This window comes from Sinocyclocheilus rhinocerous, unplaced genomic scaffold (assembly GCF_001515625.1).
Source record: "Sinocyclocheilus rhinocerous isolate Xijiao unplaced genomic scaffold, SAMN03320098_v1.1 scaffold166, whole genome shotgun sequence".
Taxonomy (NCBI): Eukaryota; Metazoa; Chordata; class Actinopteri; order Cypriniformes; family Cyprinidae; genus Sinocyclocheilus; species Sinocyclocheilus rhinocerous.
Window position 1 is genome coordinate 2,183,050 of NW_015633186.1, and position 14,620 is coordinate 2,197,669.

Genomic DNA, 14,620 nt, shown 5'->3' on the forward strand with positions numbered 1-14,620 from the left:
AGAGGGAGAATGTGAGCACTGTGTGCTCAGGCGCTGCCGTTCTCAGCGCAGTCAAAATAAAAGTCCATCGCGCCGTCAAAATAAAAGTCGAACGCAAAGGCCAAACAGGAAAAACTTATCGGCCAATGCCGATATTTGAAAAATGGCAAATATCGGCCAATATATCGGCCTTGGCGATATATCGGTCGACCACTAGTTTAGATACTAAATATGTGAAATTGATACAATAACACCATAAAGTATTCATGATTCTTTGAACCGCATCGGTGATCTGAAGTGTTGTCACTACATGAAGCATGTGTTTAGGTAAAGACTTGGAGGCGGATCATATTTCATTTGTATTTAAGCTTATGATGTGACTGGTTTTGGCTTTGTGCAGGTACTGGTGCTTCCTGTATTTATCCCTTGCTGGGAGCCACTATGAATGGCTGGTTCTTCCTCGCCACAGAAGTGGATGACATCTGCTTTAATTATGCAAAGAAGAACGTTGAGCAAAACCACCTGGCAGAGCTCATTAAAGGTAGTTGTGGTGTGTGTGTGTGTGTGATGCAGAGAGAGAGCTTGACAGTTTTATGTAATTTAACCCACTGAACCACATAAATGTGTGTGTTGCAGTGGTGAAGGTGCCCCAGAAGACTCTGCTGATGGATGCGCTCAAGGATGAGTCCATTGTCTATGATTTCTGTATGTGCAATCCACCTTTCTTTGCCAACCAGTTAGAAGCAAAGGTACCTTCAGCTCTAGTGTTTGACACTACACACAAGAGCTGTAAAACCCCCAGGCTGTTTTCTAGTAGTATCTGTCTCTTTGCACATGACAATAGCTGTTTTCCATTCTTTCTTCTGCTTCTTCCCCTCTTTTCTGTCTCCTCCATAAGGGGGTGAATTCGAGGAACTCCCGCAGACCTCCACCCAGCTCCATCAACACTGGAGGGGTCACTGAGATCATGGCTGAGGGTGGAGAGCTGGAGTTTGTGAAAAGGATCATCCATGACAGTCTGCAACTAAAGAAGAGGCTTAGGTCACACGCATACACACACACACATTCTTGCATATGTGGTTTACGGGACTAAAAAATAAATATATAATATAATACATGGAATATTTGTAAATTTTATATATATATACATATACATATAAAAAAAATATATATATATGTATATATTTTTGTATATATATGATTGACAGAATACATACAATAATATAACTCAGAGAATACATGAATGTAAATTTAATTATTTATATATAATATTTATTATATAATATAAAGTATAACTAATACTAGATAGATAGATAAAGTATAAATCTATCTATCCGTCTATCTATCTAATATTATAATAGTAATTGAGTGAATGTGAGGAATAAAAATAAAATGAATAAAAAAATAAATAACAAAATTACGCTCTAGAAAACTTGTACTATTCTGAATGATAACTGATATCTGAAACTTTGTATTACAAGCACTTGTGTTTATTTGCCTCTATATGATGAATTTCTTGTTGTATTCCTCATTTGTACGTCACTTTGGATAAAAGTGTCTACTAAATGAATACATGTAAATGTAAATATTTGCATTTTTTTTATATTATTTTTAATTATTATTTTTATATTATATTATTTAAAAATGCAAATATTCCATGTTGTCTTTAAATTAATATGAACTCATTAAAGCTGCATGCATAATACATATAAAATAATATTCAAAATGATGTTTCAAATGAAATATATTTATTTTGCACAATATAATTTAGAAATTTTGAAAACGGGAAATTTGACCTATGAAACTTAGACTTTTAATCTGATAGCTATCGGTTGATGCCAAAACTCTCAAAATGTGCAAATAGTGACTGATATATCAGTCTGGCACTGATGTCAACACATGAGAAGCTATAAAGAGTGTAATGTGAAGGGAGTAAGCAGCCGCCGGTCCAGATCTGCAGAGGAGGTGTTTTCTACTGACAGAGCCAGAGAGGGGAAGAGGCCATGCTGATGAAAGGGGCAGGGCAGATGGATCTGTCATACAGAGTTTGCGTAATTAATTGACAGGCAAAGTAAATAATTACCCGAGGCGGTATCCGGGCCGCCCGACGGGAGCAGCTGTGTGTGTGACTGGGGCAGACGGTGAGCCCCCCTGTGCCAGGACTGTCAGTGGAGTGCTGGAGTGAAGCGGGCAGGGAGGGGCGGCAGAGCAACCAACATTAGGCCTGATTAACCATGTCATGAGCTGAACCCCAAGAGGAACGTGGTCGTGCATGTGTGCGTGCGCATAGAAAAGTTGATCAACAAGTTGGAAAGTTGAATGGTATTTTTTAAGCTTCACTGTTTGGATGTAATATGAAATGTAGTTTTAAACCTTTGAGTGCTTTCATGTGTCTTCTGCTTGTGTTGAGATTTGACTGGTGTCCGCAGGGGAAGCTGGGCACTCTTCCATCTCGCTGTGTTACCAGCTCCCTCTCTCATGGGCTCAGACTACGCGAGCAGACTGTCGTAAAAGCAGCGCGCGCGCGTGTGTGTGTGTGGGTGCAGGTGCCCGTAGAGCCAGCCAGGCATTCTGATTGGCCCTCTGAGATGCTTCTTCCTCTCCAGCCCCTCAGATCTGTAATTACTGCCAGTCTTCCTCCAGTCTCACTTACATACTAAATACAACTCTGATTTTTCCTCATGCCAGACAATCTGTGCTATTGAAATCGTAATTGTTACTACTTCCTCCTTGGGGTCTGATAACTAAAGAGAATGCATAAACACCCCCTTTCCAAGGCCTGATAGATGCTGGAGTACCCCGTTATTAGCCGAGTGTGCCGGGGTGCCACACAGCCTCCCTCCACTCCACTTCGGAGAGCATGTGTGGATATTAGGGCTCTTTAATATTTCATTCCGCAAAATGAAATGATTGTCAGGCCCCTTAGGCTCCATATGCAGTGTAATGTGTGTTCATCTACACTACCTCGTTCTTGTGGCAGATTGCCCTTTGATAACCCCAAACCAACGCCCAACAAATATCAGTCTACAGCAGAGTCTATTACATGACTGTCTGTTAGTTGCTAAAGTCAGCATGGAGTTGGTCTGTGTCTAATTGTGCATGACTGATTTGGTTATTTTCTAAAGAAAAAATGTCTGTAGTTGTAATTTGCTCTGCCTTTGAATCTGTTTGACTTTTCAATGACGTCAGGCCAAACATATTAAATCACGTCAGGCCAAACGATTAAATCATATAACAGATTTAATCGCCATATGATTTATGTTGCCCAAAAATGTTTACGTTTTTAAATCACTACTTTGCTTTCACTTCATCATTTTAAATGCCTCTGCAGTGTGACCATTTTTTTTGTTGCAAATATTCAAATTAGTCTCAGGTGTATAAAAATGCATGCATAATAATTAATTAAAAAAATTATGCTGTTTATGATTACAAATAATATAATTATAAAAGCAAATATTAAAAAGCAAAATAATGTTTACAAATATTTGTTGTATGATTTCTACACAATTAAATGAAATATTAAATTAATATTTATTTTATTGAATTAATATTTAAATAGCTATTTAGGCATTATTGTAGGCTACTGTTAGATAATGCAGTCATTAATATTTTTAATGTTTTCTTTAAAATAGCTCAAATCAGCAATAATACAAAGGTTAATGTTACATTTTATATATATATATATACATGCAATAATTCAAGTGTTACATACATGCATAGTAAATATGAAAGAATTATATGTTCTGTTATGTAATATATGTATATAGTGTATATAGTGGGAGTTAATGGTGATGAATAAAAAGTTATGGCATTAATAGCAAATAATGGATTTCAAGAAGGAATACATCAGGAAGCTCTTGAAAGTGAACATGACCTTTAAACTCCACATTTTGCTCACAAATCCTAATTAAAAATGGGTGCTGTCTGTCCTCCATAACGAACAAATCTGTGTTTGCGTCTGGTTATATCCTACAATCCAGTAGGTGGATAAAATCAAGTCTTGCCCTACATTTATTCACTGAATATCCTGTTTGACTCATAAATGTCACATTAAAGAGATAAAATGGGTTGTAAACATGCTTCATGCTGACCTTTAAGCTATTCCTCAGTGATTAAAAGCAAGATTCTGTCAATTTAGAAACCAAAAGAACTAGAAAATTAAGAGTTGAGCACCAATCAATTATGCATAAACCGTGTTATCCTCCCACTCTCTGTGGGCACTGGCTGATGAAGCCTCATCTTTTTTTATAATGGTGGATATTCATTGATTTTTGTCTCATGCGCAGCTTCAAAGCTCCCTGTCGAGGTGGGGTTTTTAATTAAACATCGCGCCTCATATCTTAAAAATATAAAGAGTAGCCCAACTGACCGTTCCCACAGAGCGAGCCCATATTCAACCCACGGCTCTGCATCCTGCAGTTTATTTGATGTGCTCCCATGGATCCGGTGTCCAGGCTGGTGGTTTCACAAGCCCTTTTTTCTGTTTACAGGTGGTACAGTTGCATGCTGGGAAAGAAGTGTAGCCTGGCACCTTTGAAAGATGAGCTGCGGAAACAAGGGGTGAGTTTAGCTTGGACCACTGCGTGCGTGTTTGTTTTTTGCCTCTCAGATCTTTAATGATAAATGAGTGGGTGTCTCCCCAAGACTTCAGGTTAATTCATCTTAACGAGTTTCACTAGCGTGGCCTAAAAACGTGGAGCAGATTTCATTAGGCATCATTAGCTCCCGCGTCACCCCTCCAGCCCCTCTCGATTACTCCGCCTGTGTCTGTACAGTCAGAACGCTGTGATATCTGTGAATGAAAGGCATTTTCCCTGCTCACAGGTTATTAGTCTGGTGTCAGTCAGTCTGCTTGGCTCAGGCCTGATGTGTGGTTTGATTCATCTGAAGGTGTCAGAGTCCAGTCACCCTTCATCAGTGTCATTGTTCTCCTGGCCAGCGTCCAGCAGTTCCTCCTCTCGCCACTGTGGCTCTAATTAATATGCTAATGAGGTTCTTTCTCTCGTTCTTGTTTGCCCTCTCACTTTCACCTCTCCTTTTTCTCTGCTTTTATCTGTTGTTTGAATGCCCTGCAGAGGTCAAACCCGAGTGGTGTTTTTTTACTGAAGAGCAGTGGGATTTGATTTCACCCTATAGTTCACCCCTAGCACCCACATATCTGTGATAAAACACAGTTGTTTTTGAGGGACTTATTAATATTAAATGTAATGTCTGATAAATGGTCAATATTAAAATTCTATACTATTTTATGTAAATAAATTATTTTAGTTTTTATTTTTACATATTAAATGTCACCAGTAAATTTAGCCATCACAACATCATACAGTATTAAAATGTATATTAATTTAGCAAATTAATGTAATTTAAATGTGCAAATTTAAATGACATTGAAATTAATGGGTTTTTAAAGCTTTTTTTTTTAAATGAGCATTAAATGATTGCAAAAGTAATCTAAATATAAAAATATGTGAAATGATTATGAACAATTAAACATCCGATATCCATTATACTGATAAATTAAAAGAATCTGTAACATCAACAGATAAATGATATGATACCGATATACTGTGCAACTCTAATTGTAAAAAGCAATGGTAGACATATATCATGGTAGTATATGTTGTCCTGAATTATACCTGTTGTAAATCAATTATGCTAATAAAAATGAATTGCTAATAAAGATTTACATTTACATGGGAGAGAAATGTGCTGTATTGTCATGAATATGTCGCAATGCAGTCCTAAAAATGATCCTTTCTTTATGCAAAATATGATTTTCTGATATATTTAATATAACCCAGACCTCTCTTTATAGTTTTTGTAGGATTCACAGGCTATTTTGTGTTTTAATCACCACTAATGAGATCCTCATCATCTTTTGTCCTTTCACAGGTGCTCAAAGTAACACACACCGAGTTCTGTCAAGGTCGGACCATGCGCTGGGCCCTGGCTTGGAGTTTCTATGATGACGTGCCTGTGCCTGTAAGCTCTGAGCACTTCCTGCATTACTTTATAGACAGTAGAGAGTGTTTGCCTCAGTTTAGTCAGCTAGTCCTCACATAACCCATGCACCCAGTCTGTCTGATGCATTTGTGTGTGGGAAAGCAACACCTGCTGAATATTCACTGGGCTCGGCCCTCTTTTTAATAATGCATCTTTAGCCCATTCCATCAGATACACTTGACCTGCTTCCTAAGGCACAGCGCAGCTCCTTCTTAGCAACAGTTGCCCAGACAGGGTGACTGTGCCATATAGTCACGCACTTCAGAAGGGCTATAAAAGGGGAAAAGAGAAAGGGGCGGCAGGATGATTTGTTATGGCCTTTCAGGAGAATTCCCCAAGTCCCAGATGCCTTTTTCCTCACAAGCACTTGAGCAGAAAGATTGGCCTACATATCTGTCTGCGAGCCGCTCCACCCTCAGTCAGCATACAGACACATCTAGATCTGGATGGCACCCGCATTCTTCTGTGCTTTATTCGCTCTCTCCCATTTCAGTTTTTCCACTTCCTGTGTCCATTCTTCTTCTCTGAAGCCAGCTGAGCCCCATTAGCAGAGCGCACAGAAGCCAGATCAATCTCTTTGACAGTCAGATCATCAATCCAGACGTGAAATGTATTGCATGAGAGGTAGGGGGTACAGCGAAGACTCTTGCCAAAAAAGGTAGGGTTTGAAAAGGACCCCGCAGTGCTGAAAGCGTGCCCGGGCTTTGAAGCTGTTGAAGCAGTGGATTTACAGGGGGGCCGGGGGCTGAGGGGTCAAAGTTCACCAGGCAGGAAGCAGCACTAAAGCGGGACAGAATGAGGCCGGTTGTCAGCATCCGTGGATCACTGTGGAAATCATCTGCTTGTGTTCAATAATTGAATAATGACCTTTCAGCTTAGTCTCGGCGCGGCTAACATTTCAAGGCTCATGATTTTTTTTTTTTTTTAAGAGCGAAACCACTCCAGACACATCAAGAGGCTCGGTGTTGAGAGCAGAAGCCGTTTTCTGCAGGATCTACTCAACCTGCTTAGAGCATATGTGTGGTGGATAAGTAATGGACTGAGTGGAGGGGGTTATAATTCACGGTGAAGAGGGGATAAAAGCAGTGCATCGCTCTGATTAAGACTGATAGAAATTAATTAAGGAGGAGCGCGTGGATCGATGCACATGTCCGTCTGTTTTCATCCATTATGTGCTCTTCACAAATGGGTAGAGATGCCCTGTGCCACGTTTTTGCCATTTTTGACAATGTGTAAAATATCATGCTTAGTACATCTGAGACAAAACAATGTAGATGCTGCTAGTCTGATCATATTTAGAATCATCGCAGTATTTAGTCATTACAGAGAATTACTGTGGACACAGTGTTCTTTAATATTCATGTGTATTTTTGGTCTGCTTTTGTTCATAGATTTTGCTTACTGGGATGAGAATTTGTCATGCTTAGTAGAGTTTGACAACTTAAAGTCAGAAAATGGTGCCCCCTTGTGTTGAAGTATGATGGACTGCATGGGGAACTGCCTTAATGTTAAATCTTAAAATGTGGCATGAAATCAGCTGAGGACAAAATGGTGAATGGTTTTTTCACCATTCAATATGATATTATTATTAATATTAATGATAATAATTATAACAATACATACATACATACATACATTCATTTATTATTAAATGTAATAATCATTAACATGATTAATAATAATAATAAATGTTAATGATTATTTAATACATACATTATACATTTAATAATAATTATATTTATTTATAATAATAATATTATATATTAAATATATTATTATTATTCCAATTTTGTATTTAAATCCAAATAAAATTATGAAAAGAAATTTAACCTATCAAAGAAATATATTACTACTGCAATATGTTTGTACTGTTAAAAAAAGTATTTAATAACAACAACAATAATCTTCATTTATTGTTATTAATAATAATAATAATTTAACTTTCATAATAGCTTTAATAATAAAGCTTCTATTTTGTTGACAACAGATTTATAGATTATTCTTATTACAAATTTAGGAAGATTTAACTTGTGCAGTGCTGTCAGAAGCTATGCACACATGAAATATATGTATCTTTAATTTATATGAAAAAGCAGCAATTCTTTACTTCGGATTTATGCAATTCATGTGAGTCATACCTCAGATTGAAAAATACGAATATACATGTAAATATGAAAAAAGCATCCCTATAAAACTATACCCAATTAGGGTTTATTAATTTAATTGTGTTGCTTGTGTGCTGGACCCTATCCTCCAGTTTGTTTTAGAAAGCAGAAAAGCTTTAATAATGTCAAATTAATGCATTAAACATATTAATATTTAATATCTCAATTATCTTTGACAGTCTTTTTTACCAAAGTGTTTTAATACTAGCATTTAGTTAGATTAAATGTGTTGCTTAATCCAACAGGACACAAACAATGGGGTGTTGAGTAGAGTAAGGTCCTGTGATGGATGCCAGATTAGCTGTGTGCTTGATCTTCTATTAAGATTAACGGTCACCAAAGACCACAGCACAGCCGCCCAGGACAGCCCACTCTGATGGAGTAGATGATGGGTGTGGACGGTGTGTTTTTCGGTACTGAGGGGGATGGTCTGTTGGCTTGTGATGAGTCACGTTTATCTGCTCTAACAACAGATGCTCTGTTAGAGGAGCAGAGAGACATGTGACTGAAGCAGTGTGTGAGAATCCACTATGATGAGAGCTGGAGAAGTCAAAATATGACTGCTGTGTCTCAGTAGGACATGATTCAGTGTTTACATTACATCATAAATTACTCTCTACGTACAAGATAACTCATGCTACACTGAGCTGTTAAGGGCCTCAGACTCATTATTAGTTTCTATGGCAACGCTCCTAATGTCAAAATGAATCCTTGGGCAGTTTTGTTGTTGACACTTATTCACTGCATTCATTCATGAATATATTGCTATGGTAATGGTAACACTCTTATTAAAATGGCATATGAAACAGAAATATTTATAGAGACTGGAACCCAGCTATCTTTAATGTGGAAGCCATTTTGCTTTATTTTTACAGAGAAATCTGCACTTCATTTTTGATTTGTAATATTTTCAACTTTAATTATGAGTAAGTTCAGCAAAGAACCATATAAAACAGTGTTATTTTATATTTATAGTTAGTTATATAATTAGTTTATTTATATACTATTAATAGTAAAAAAACTTTGAATGAGCTTTTTTATATTTTTAACTTGCATTTAATTTTAAAATTAAACTATTTACCTAAAAAACAAAAAATCCTGCACACTACCAATCGCAAAAGTATCAAAAACAATAATTTACTGACAACGTTTCGGGCTCATGACCTTCATCAGGCATATTCAAACATACAAATGCGAGCTCAATCACATTAAAATGACTTCATGACCAGTCAGTGTGAATTACCATCAATTACTAATAACACCCAATGTATATAAATGTATATATTTTTATATTATATATCAATTATGTATTATATATCAAAAATTATTTTTTATGTGATTTTTGTATACGAGGAAGTGGAGTTAATGATGTATTCATTGGGTGTTATTAGTAATTGATGGTCCTACGCAGTGATTGGTCATGATGTCATTTTAATGTGATTGAGCTCGCATTTGTATGTTTGAATATGCCTGATGAAGGTCATGAGCCCGAAACGTTGTCAATAAATTATTGTTTTTGATACTTTTGCAAGTATTGGTAGTGTGCGGGATTTTCTTTTGTTTTTTAGTTTTTTTTTGTTTTTTGGTCTTTTTCTCCTATGCACCTATCTATTACCTGCAGATGTGAGATGATTGATTGTTCATTAAAATTAAACTATTTAAAATATTTAAATGCAATTTTTTAAAACATTTGTGTAAATTTGTGCTTTTTAGTTTTAGTAATTTTAGTAATTCAGCCTAAACTTATTTTAATTTAGTTAGTTGGCCATTTTTGTTTTCTAAGTTTAAGTTTTTCATTTAATTTTAGATTTTAATTAATAAACATGAGTCCCCACAAGAGTTTCATTGAACTGGTTGAAGGCCAAGGTGATCTTTGTGTTTTGCTGCCCTCTATTGACCACCTTTGCTAAAACATATTAAGAACTCCTGAGATTTGTGAATTAAATTGATCTCCTTTTTCTGTAACAACCGTCCCTCTGTGACATGGGTATGTGAGGTTGCAGCTATTCATGTAAAAAAAAAAAAATTCTTTATTTCTGTGTAAACTGACGTGTAAACACTCTAAAGTTAACTAACAAAAACTAATTTCCTTCTAAATCTCTCTCAGTCTCCCCCCTGTAAGAAGCGTAAGCTGGAGAAAGCCCGTAAGCCCCTCACCTTCACTGTACTGAAGCCCACCGTGGCAGAGCTCCAGAAGCAGGCGCCCAGCATCGGCTGCACCGACACCAGCCCCACAGAGAGTGTGTCAGCCTGGCTGGAGAAGATCCTCACAGACCTGAAGGTAAACAGACAGAGGAAAATGGATAGGATTTAATTTCAGACATCAATGTGTTTCCATTTATTTTATCAGGGATAAGTGGTAAGTTCAGTCTAAAAAAATGTCCTGCACCATTTGTCATAGACCTTTGAAATAGGCGCCAAATCGTGTGGGTTATTGAGGAGAGGTGTGCTGTGACTTTTATAGACAAGCTGGCGTACAATGTTCACACAGTGGGTGAAAAAACGGTTAACAATGTAACCAACTTTGACAGGCCATAGCTCCGAGCGAGAATTTCGTAGATACATGTGGGTCACCACATTTGAAGAAGCTGGCAAGCTGTGTGAGAACATACCTCGCAGTGGGGTAGAAGTTGTACCCCTAGGGCACAAGAGCCCCCAAATTTGCCCCATATACATACTATGGTGAAGGAAATGTGTGCACGTTTTTCCTACTATGGTAATTTGCAAAGGAATTTAGCATCGAACATAACTCTGGATCACAGTGTCTGTGTCATAGAGACATAGGGGTGGGCTCATTTCACTCAGCCAAACAATCAGTTTCGCAGGATCATCGGGAAGCTTTCAAGCCACTCCCTAACAACCAAAAAGAGTACCCTAGCAACCATTCAGCAAGACCTACATCTCTGCATCAGAACATCATATAGACATGGGGTTTGGCTCTTTTGACTCATGCTAGCAAACAGGACTTCCATCATGCTACACATGCTAGCACTGAACAGCTACATGTTAATATTGATTAGCGAAGTTCTAAAACATGTTAAATGATAAATAATTTTTAAAACATGAAAAAAAGGACCCAACTAACTGCACCGTGCCGAGATTTGACACGGCAAGCACCACTCACATTTTCTTCAGAAAATGTACATATCTAGTTATTATTGTTGTTATTATTGTTAACTTTAATAATAATGATAATATATCTACCATTAATGATAATAACAACAGTAATTGTTTCTATTATTATTTTAAGATATGCTCAATATTATTGTTATTATTAATAAATAATTAACAAACAGAAAATAATTATTTTGTTAATTATGTAATAATAATAATAATTGTTGTTGTTATTAGTAGTATTGTTGTTGTTATTGTTATTATTTAATGTTTATTATTTAGCAGACACTCTGTTCCAAAGCGACTTGCTGTAGGCTTAATGTAGGGACAATGGCTGATACAAATGTTATACAAACATTAAACTTCTCATCTTCAGGTGCTTCATAAGCGGGTTCCTTGTGGAGAGGCGGAGCTCAGCCTCTTCCTGACAGCAGTGGAGAACACCTGGATCCACGTGCGGCAGAAGAGACGAGAGCAGGGACGACATCTCCGAGAGCTCCCTAGAGCACAACCGACCTCCACCTGCAGCACGGATGCCTCCGCTCCATCTGTCCCTGACACAGACACTCCAACACCAGCACCAGAGGAACCCACAGCAGAGGGCAGCAACGCGAAAGAGCGGAACGAGCAGCAAGACCCAGAGAAAGGTGCTGACGTCCCAGTGGAGTTCCCCACCGAACCAAAGCAAGCGGTCGCTGGCGGTCCTCAAAACCCAGAGACGGTACAGCACTTTCTCTTCAAGTGCCTGGTGAACGTGAAGGAGGAAGAGAACGATGTGGTGGTGGAGATGCATTGGGTGGAAGGGCAGAATAAAGATCTGATGAACCAGCTCTGCACTTGTTTGAAGAACTCTCTCTTTCGACAGGTAGCCAAACCTACCTAACACCACACAGGCTTCGTTCAGCTTTCCTCCCCACCTTCCAACACAGATTCAACACTGTCCACAGTGCTGCAAATTAAACAGAACTCCACATTCACAGATGTTTTATTAGCCACTGATCGATGTTGTGATCAGAATTTTTATTACGTTTGTAATAAAATATTTTAAATAATTGTTTTTGTCATTTTGGTTAAATGCACACTAATAAATACATTTGGTCATACTTTATTTTAAGGTCCAATTCTCAATATTAACAAACCAATAACTATGACTTTTGCCTCAGTAAACTCCTAATTTGCTGGTTATTAATAGTTAGTAAGGTAGTTGTTAAGTTTAGGTATTAGGTAGAATTAGTGATGTAGAATATGGTCATGCAGAATATGTGCTTTAAGTACTAATAAACAGCCAATATATTAATAATAGGCATGCTGATAAGCAACTAGTTAATAGTGAGAATTGGTCCCTATACTAAAGTGTAACCAATAATTTTATTTAGGTTATTTATTTTAGAGATATTTAGATTTATTTTATTTATGTTTTTTAATTGTAGATTTTAATGCTTGCCAATTATACGTATATTATAATAATGTTATCACAATTTTCTTTAGGTTACAATGAACAGACAGATCTGTTCTAAACATCTGTCACTGATTTGATTTTAAGAAGACTTGAGTCTTTTGTTTTCATCAGAAGTTGTGGTTATGATATTTTGATAAGACATTATGAGGTCCAAAATGTTGCTAAAAATGAAACCTGCATGGATGAATTGTTCACAGTGAGCTCTGTAATATGCATTTAGAAAATTAGGTGATTTTTTTTATTTTATTTTATGCTGACTGTTTCATTTTATGATCCACTGTTTAGATTTTTTTACTTTAAATAATTTATTACAGAACAATATGCTTTGAATTAGACCTTTAAAAAAATGCATTTCTCAGTAATCAAATATAAAAATATGATTAAAAATAGTTTTAGCTTTCTCTAATGTTTTGGCATTTAATTTTTTATATTAAAAATAGATATTATTTTAAATACATTGAACTTTTTTTGTTAATTAATAGTAACATTTGATCCTGATTTTAACTAACCAAAACCCAGTTTACTTAAGAGGCAATAGCTTCCTGCATTTAAAAATGTTGGACAAAGGGTGTGCCCATATATTCCTTAGACATAAAATGTTTGGAAAGCCGAATAACTCAATAATAGGTTGTGTTCCTTTGCATTCCCTGTCTCTGGAATGCCTTTTTGGTTGTTTCACAGGAAGTTTGAGTTAGTAGAGGAGCAGGCCTTCATAACAGGAAGCAGCGGCCGCTGCAGCAGTCACTGAGAGAGAGGACCACGAGCAGATAACGTGCACTGGGAGTCACGTGAAGCTTTCCAGGGTAAACAAGCTGCTACTCTAATTGCCCCGGGAGCAGCTTCTTTAGTTGAACCAGGAGTTTTTCGCCGTTTCCGTGCATGTGAGAGTCATATGAAAGTCTAAGGGTAGAGAAGGTTTATGAGTGTGTTTGCTGACCCTTTGCTTTGACCTTCTCAAGTGATTAAAAGGAAATGAAGAATGACTTGACATGTGCATAGCAGTCAACCACAAAGCAACAGGATTTTAGTTCTCATGTGGAAGGCTGTTTCTTCTATCAGATAGGCGTAAACAAATTTTCCGCTGTTTTTGTAATGTTTTTCCTTTTGAATGAAATCAGATACATTGGTTTGAATACATGTGCAGAAGTCATTGGAAATTGCAGAGAAAGTTCAGATACAGTGGCAAAGGGCTTAGAAATATGTTACTATATTTTTTCTCCCGTTTCTGGAAATGTCAAGATCTTCTTATTATCGTGTATTTATGCACCCTTTTCCCTTTAACATACATTTTTTGCGACATATATTCAATCAATGCATTGCAACATTGCAAAATGTTCTGTCTTCTCTCTGTCACCATCTCTGCTGCTCTCAAGACTCCCTAGTACTGTCCTGCAGTACACTGCCTCACCGGTTACCATGGATACAGTCACATGACTCACCCTTTATTCAGTCAGCGCATGTATCATGGCAGTAAAGAAAAAGATTCGGTGGTACTTTGATAGGATCTCGGGTGAAATAGGGCAGCAGAGTGAACTGGTGTTTGTTGCTCAAAATGAGAGTTTACTGCCATTCATCTGGTTAATATGTTTCTATAAAAAAAGTTGTGCATATCTGGTCACAGTAAATGGTTAATTTTTATGAATTAATGTAAATATGTAGTAGTGTAGGCCAATTACATTAAGTTAAATACAACTTTTACTTTTCGTAATTAATTCTTTAGGTTTTGCTGTAAAGCAGTGTGTGTTGTCGAACGTAAAATACACACACATACAGTATATATATATATATGTGTGTGTGTTATATTTCAGAAATATTTTACATATTTGTCAGAAGAAATTGTGTTTTGATTCATGGTGACAATGTTCTTTGATGTTACTGCGGACTGTTTATCGATACTCCT

General features: G+C 36.9%; 1 protein-coding gene across 1 annotated transcript in view; it reads left to right on the plus strand.

Moving 5' to 3' along the window:
• mettl16 (methyltransferase 16, N6-methyladenosine) overlaps positions 1-12,282 on the plus strand; it is a 39,386-nt gene extending 27,104 nt beyond the window's left edge. The window contains exons 7-10 of the mRNA XM_016557026.1: positions 4,470-4,539; positions 5,872-5,961; positions 10,255-10,428; positions 11,638-12,282. Of these exons, the coding sequence (XP_016412512.1) occupies positions 4,470-4,539; positions 5,872-5,961; positions 10,255-10,428; positions 11,638-12,144 (841 nt within the window). The 3' untranslated portion in view covers positions 12,145-12,282. The remainder of the gene's footprint in view (positions 1-4,469; positions 4,540-5,871; positions 5,962-10,254; positions 10,429-11,637) is intronic.
• Positions 12,283-14,620: the final 2,338 nt, after the last annotated feature.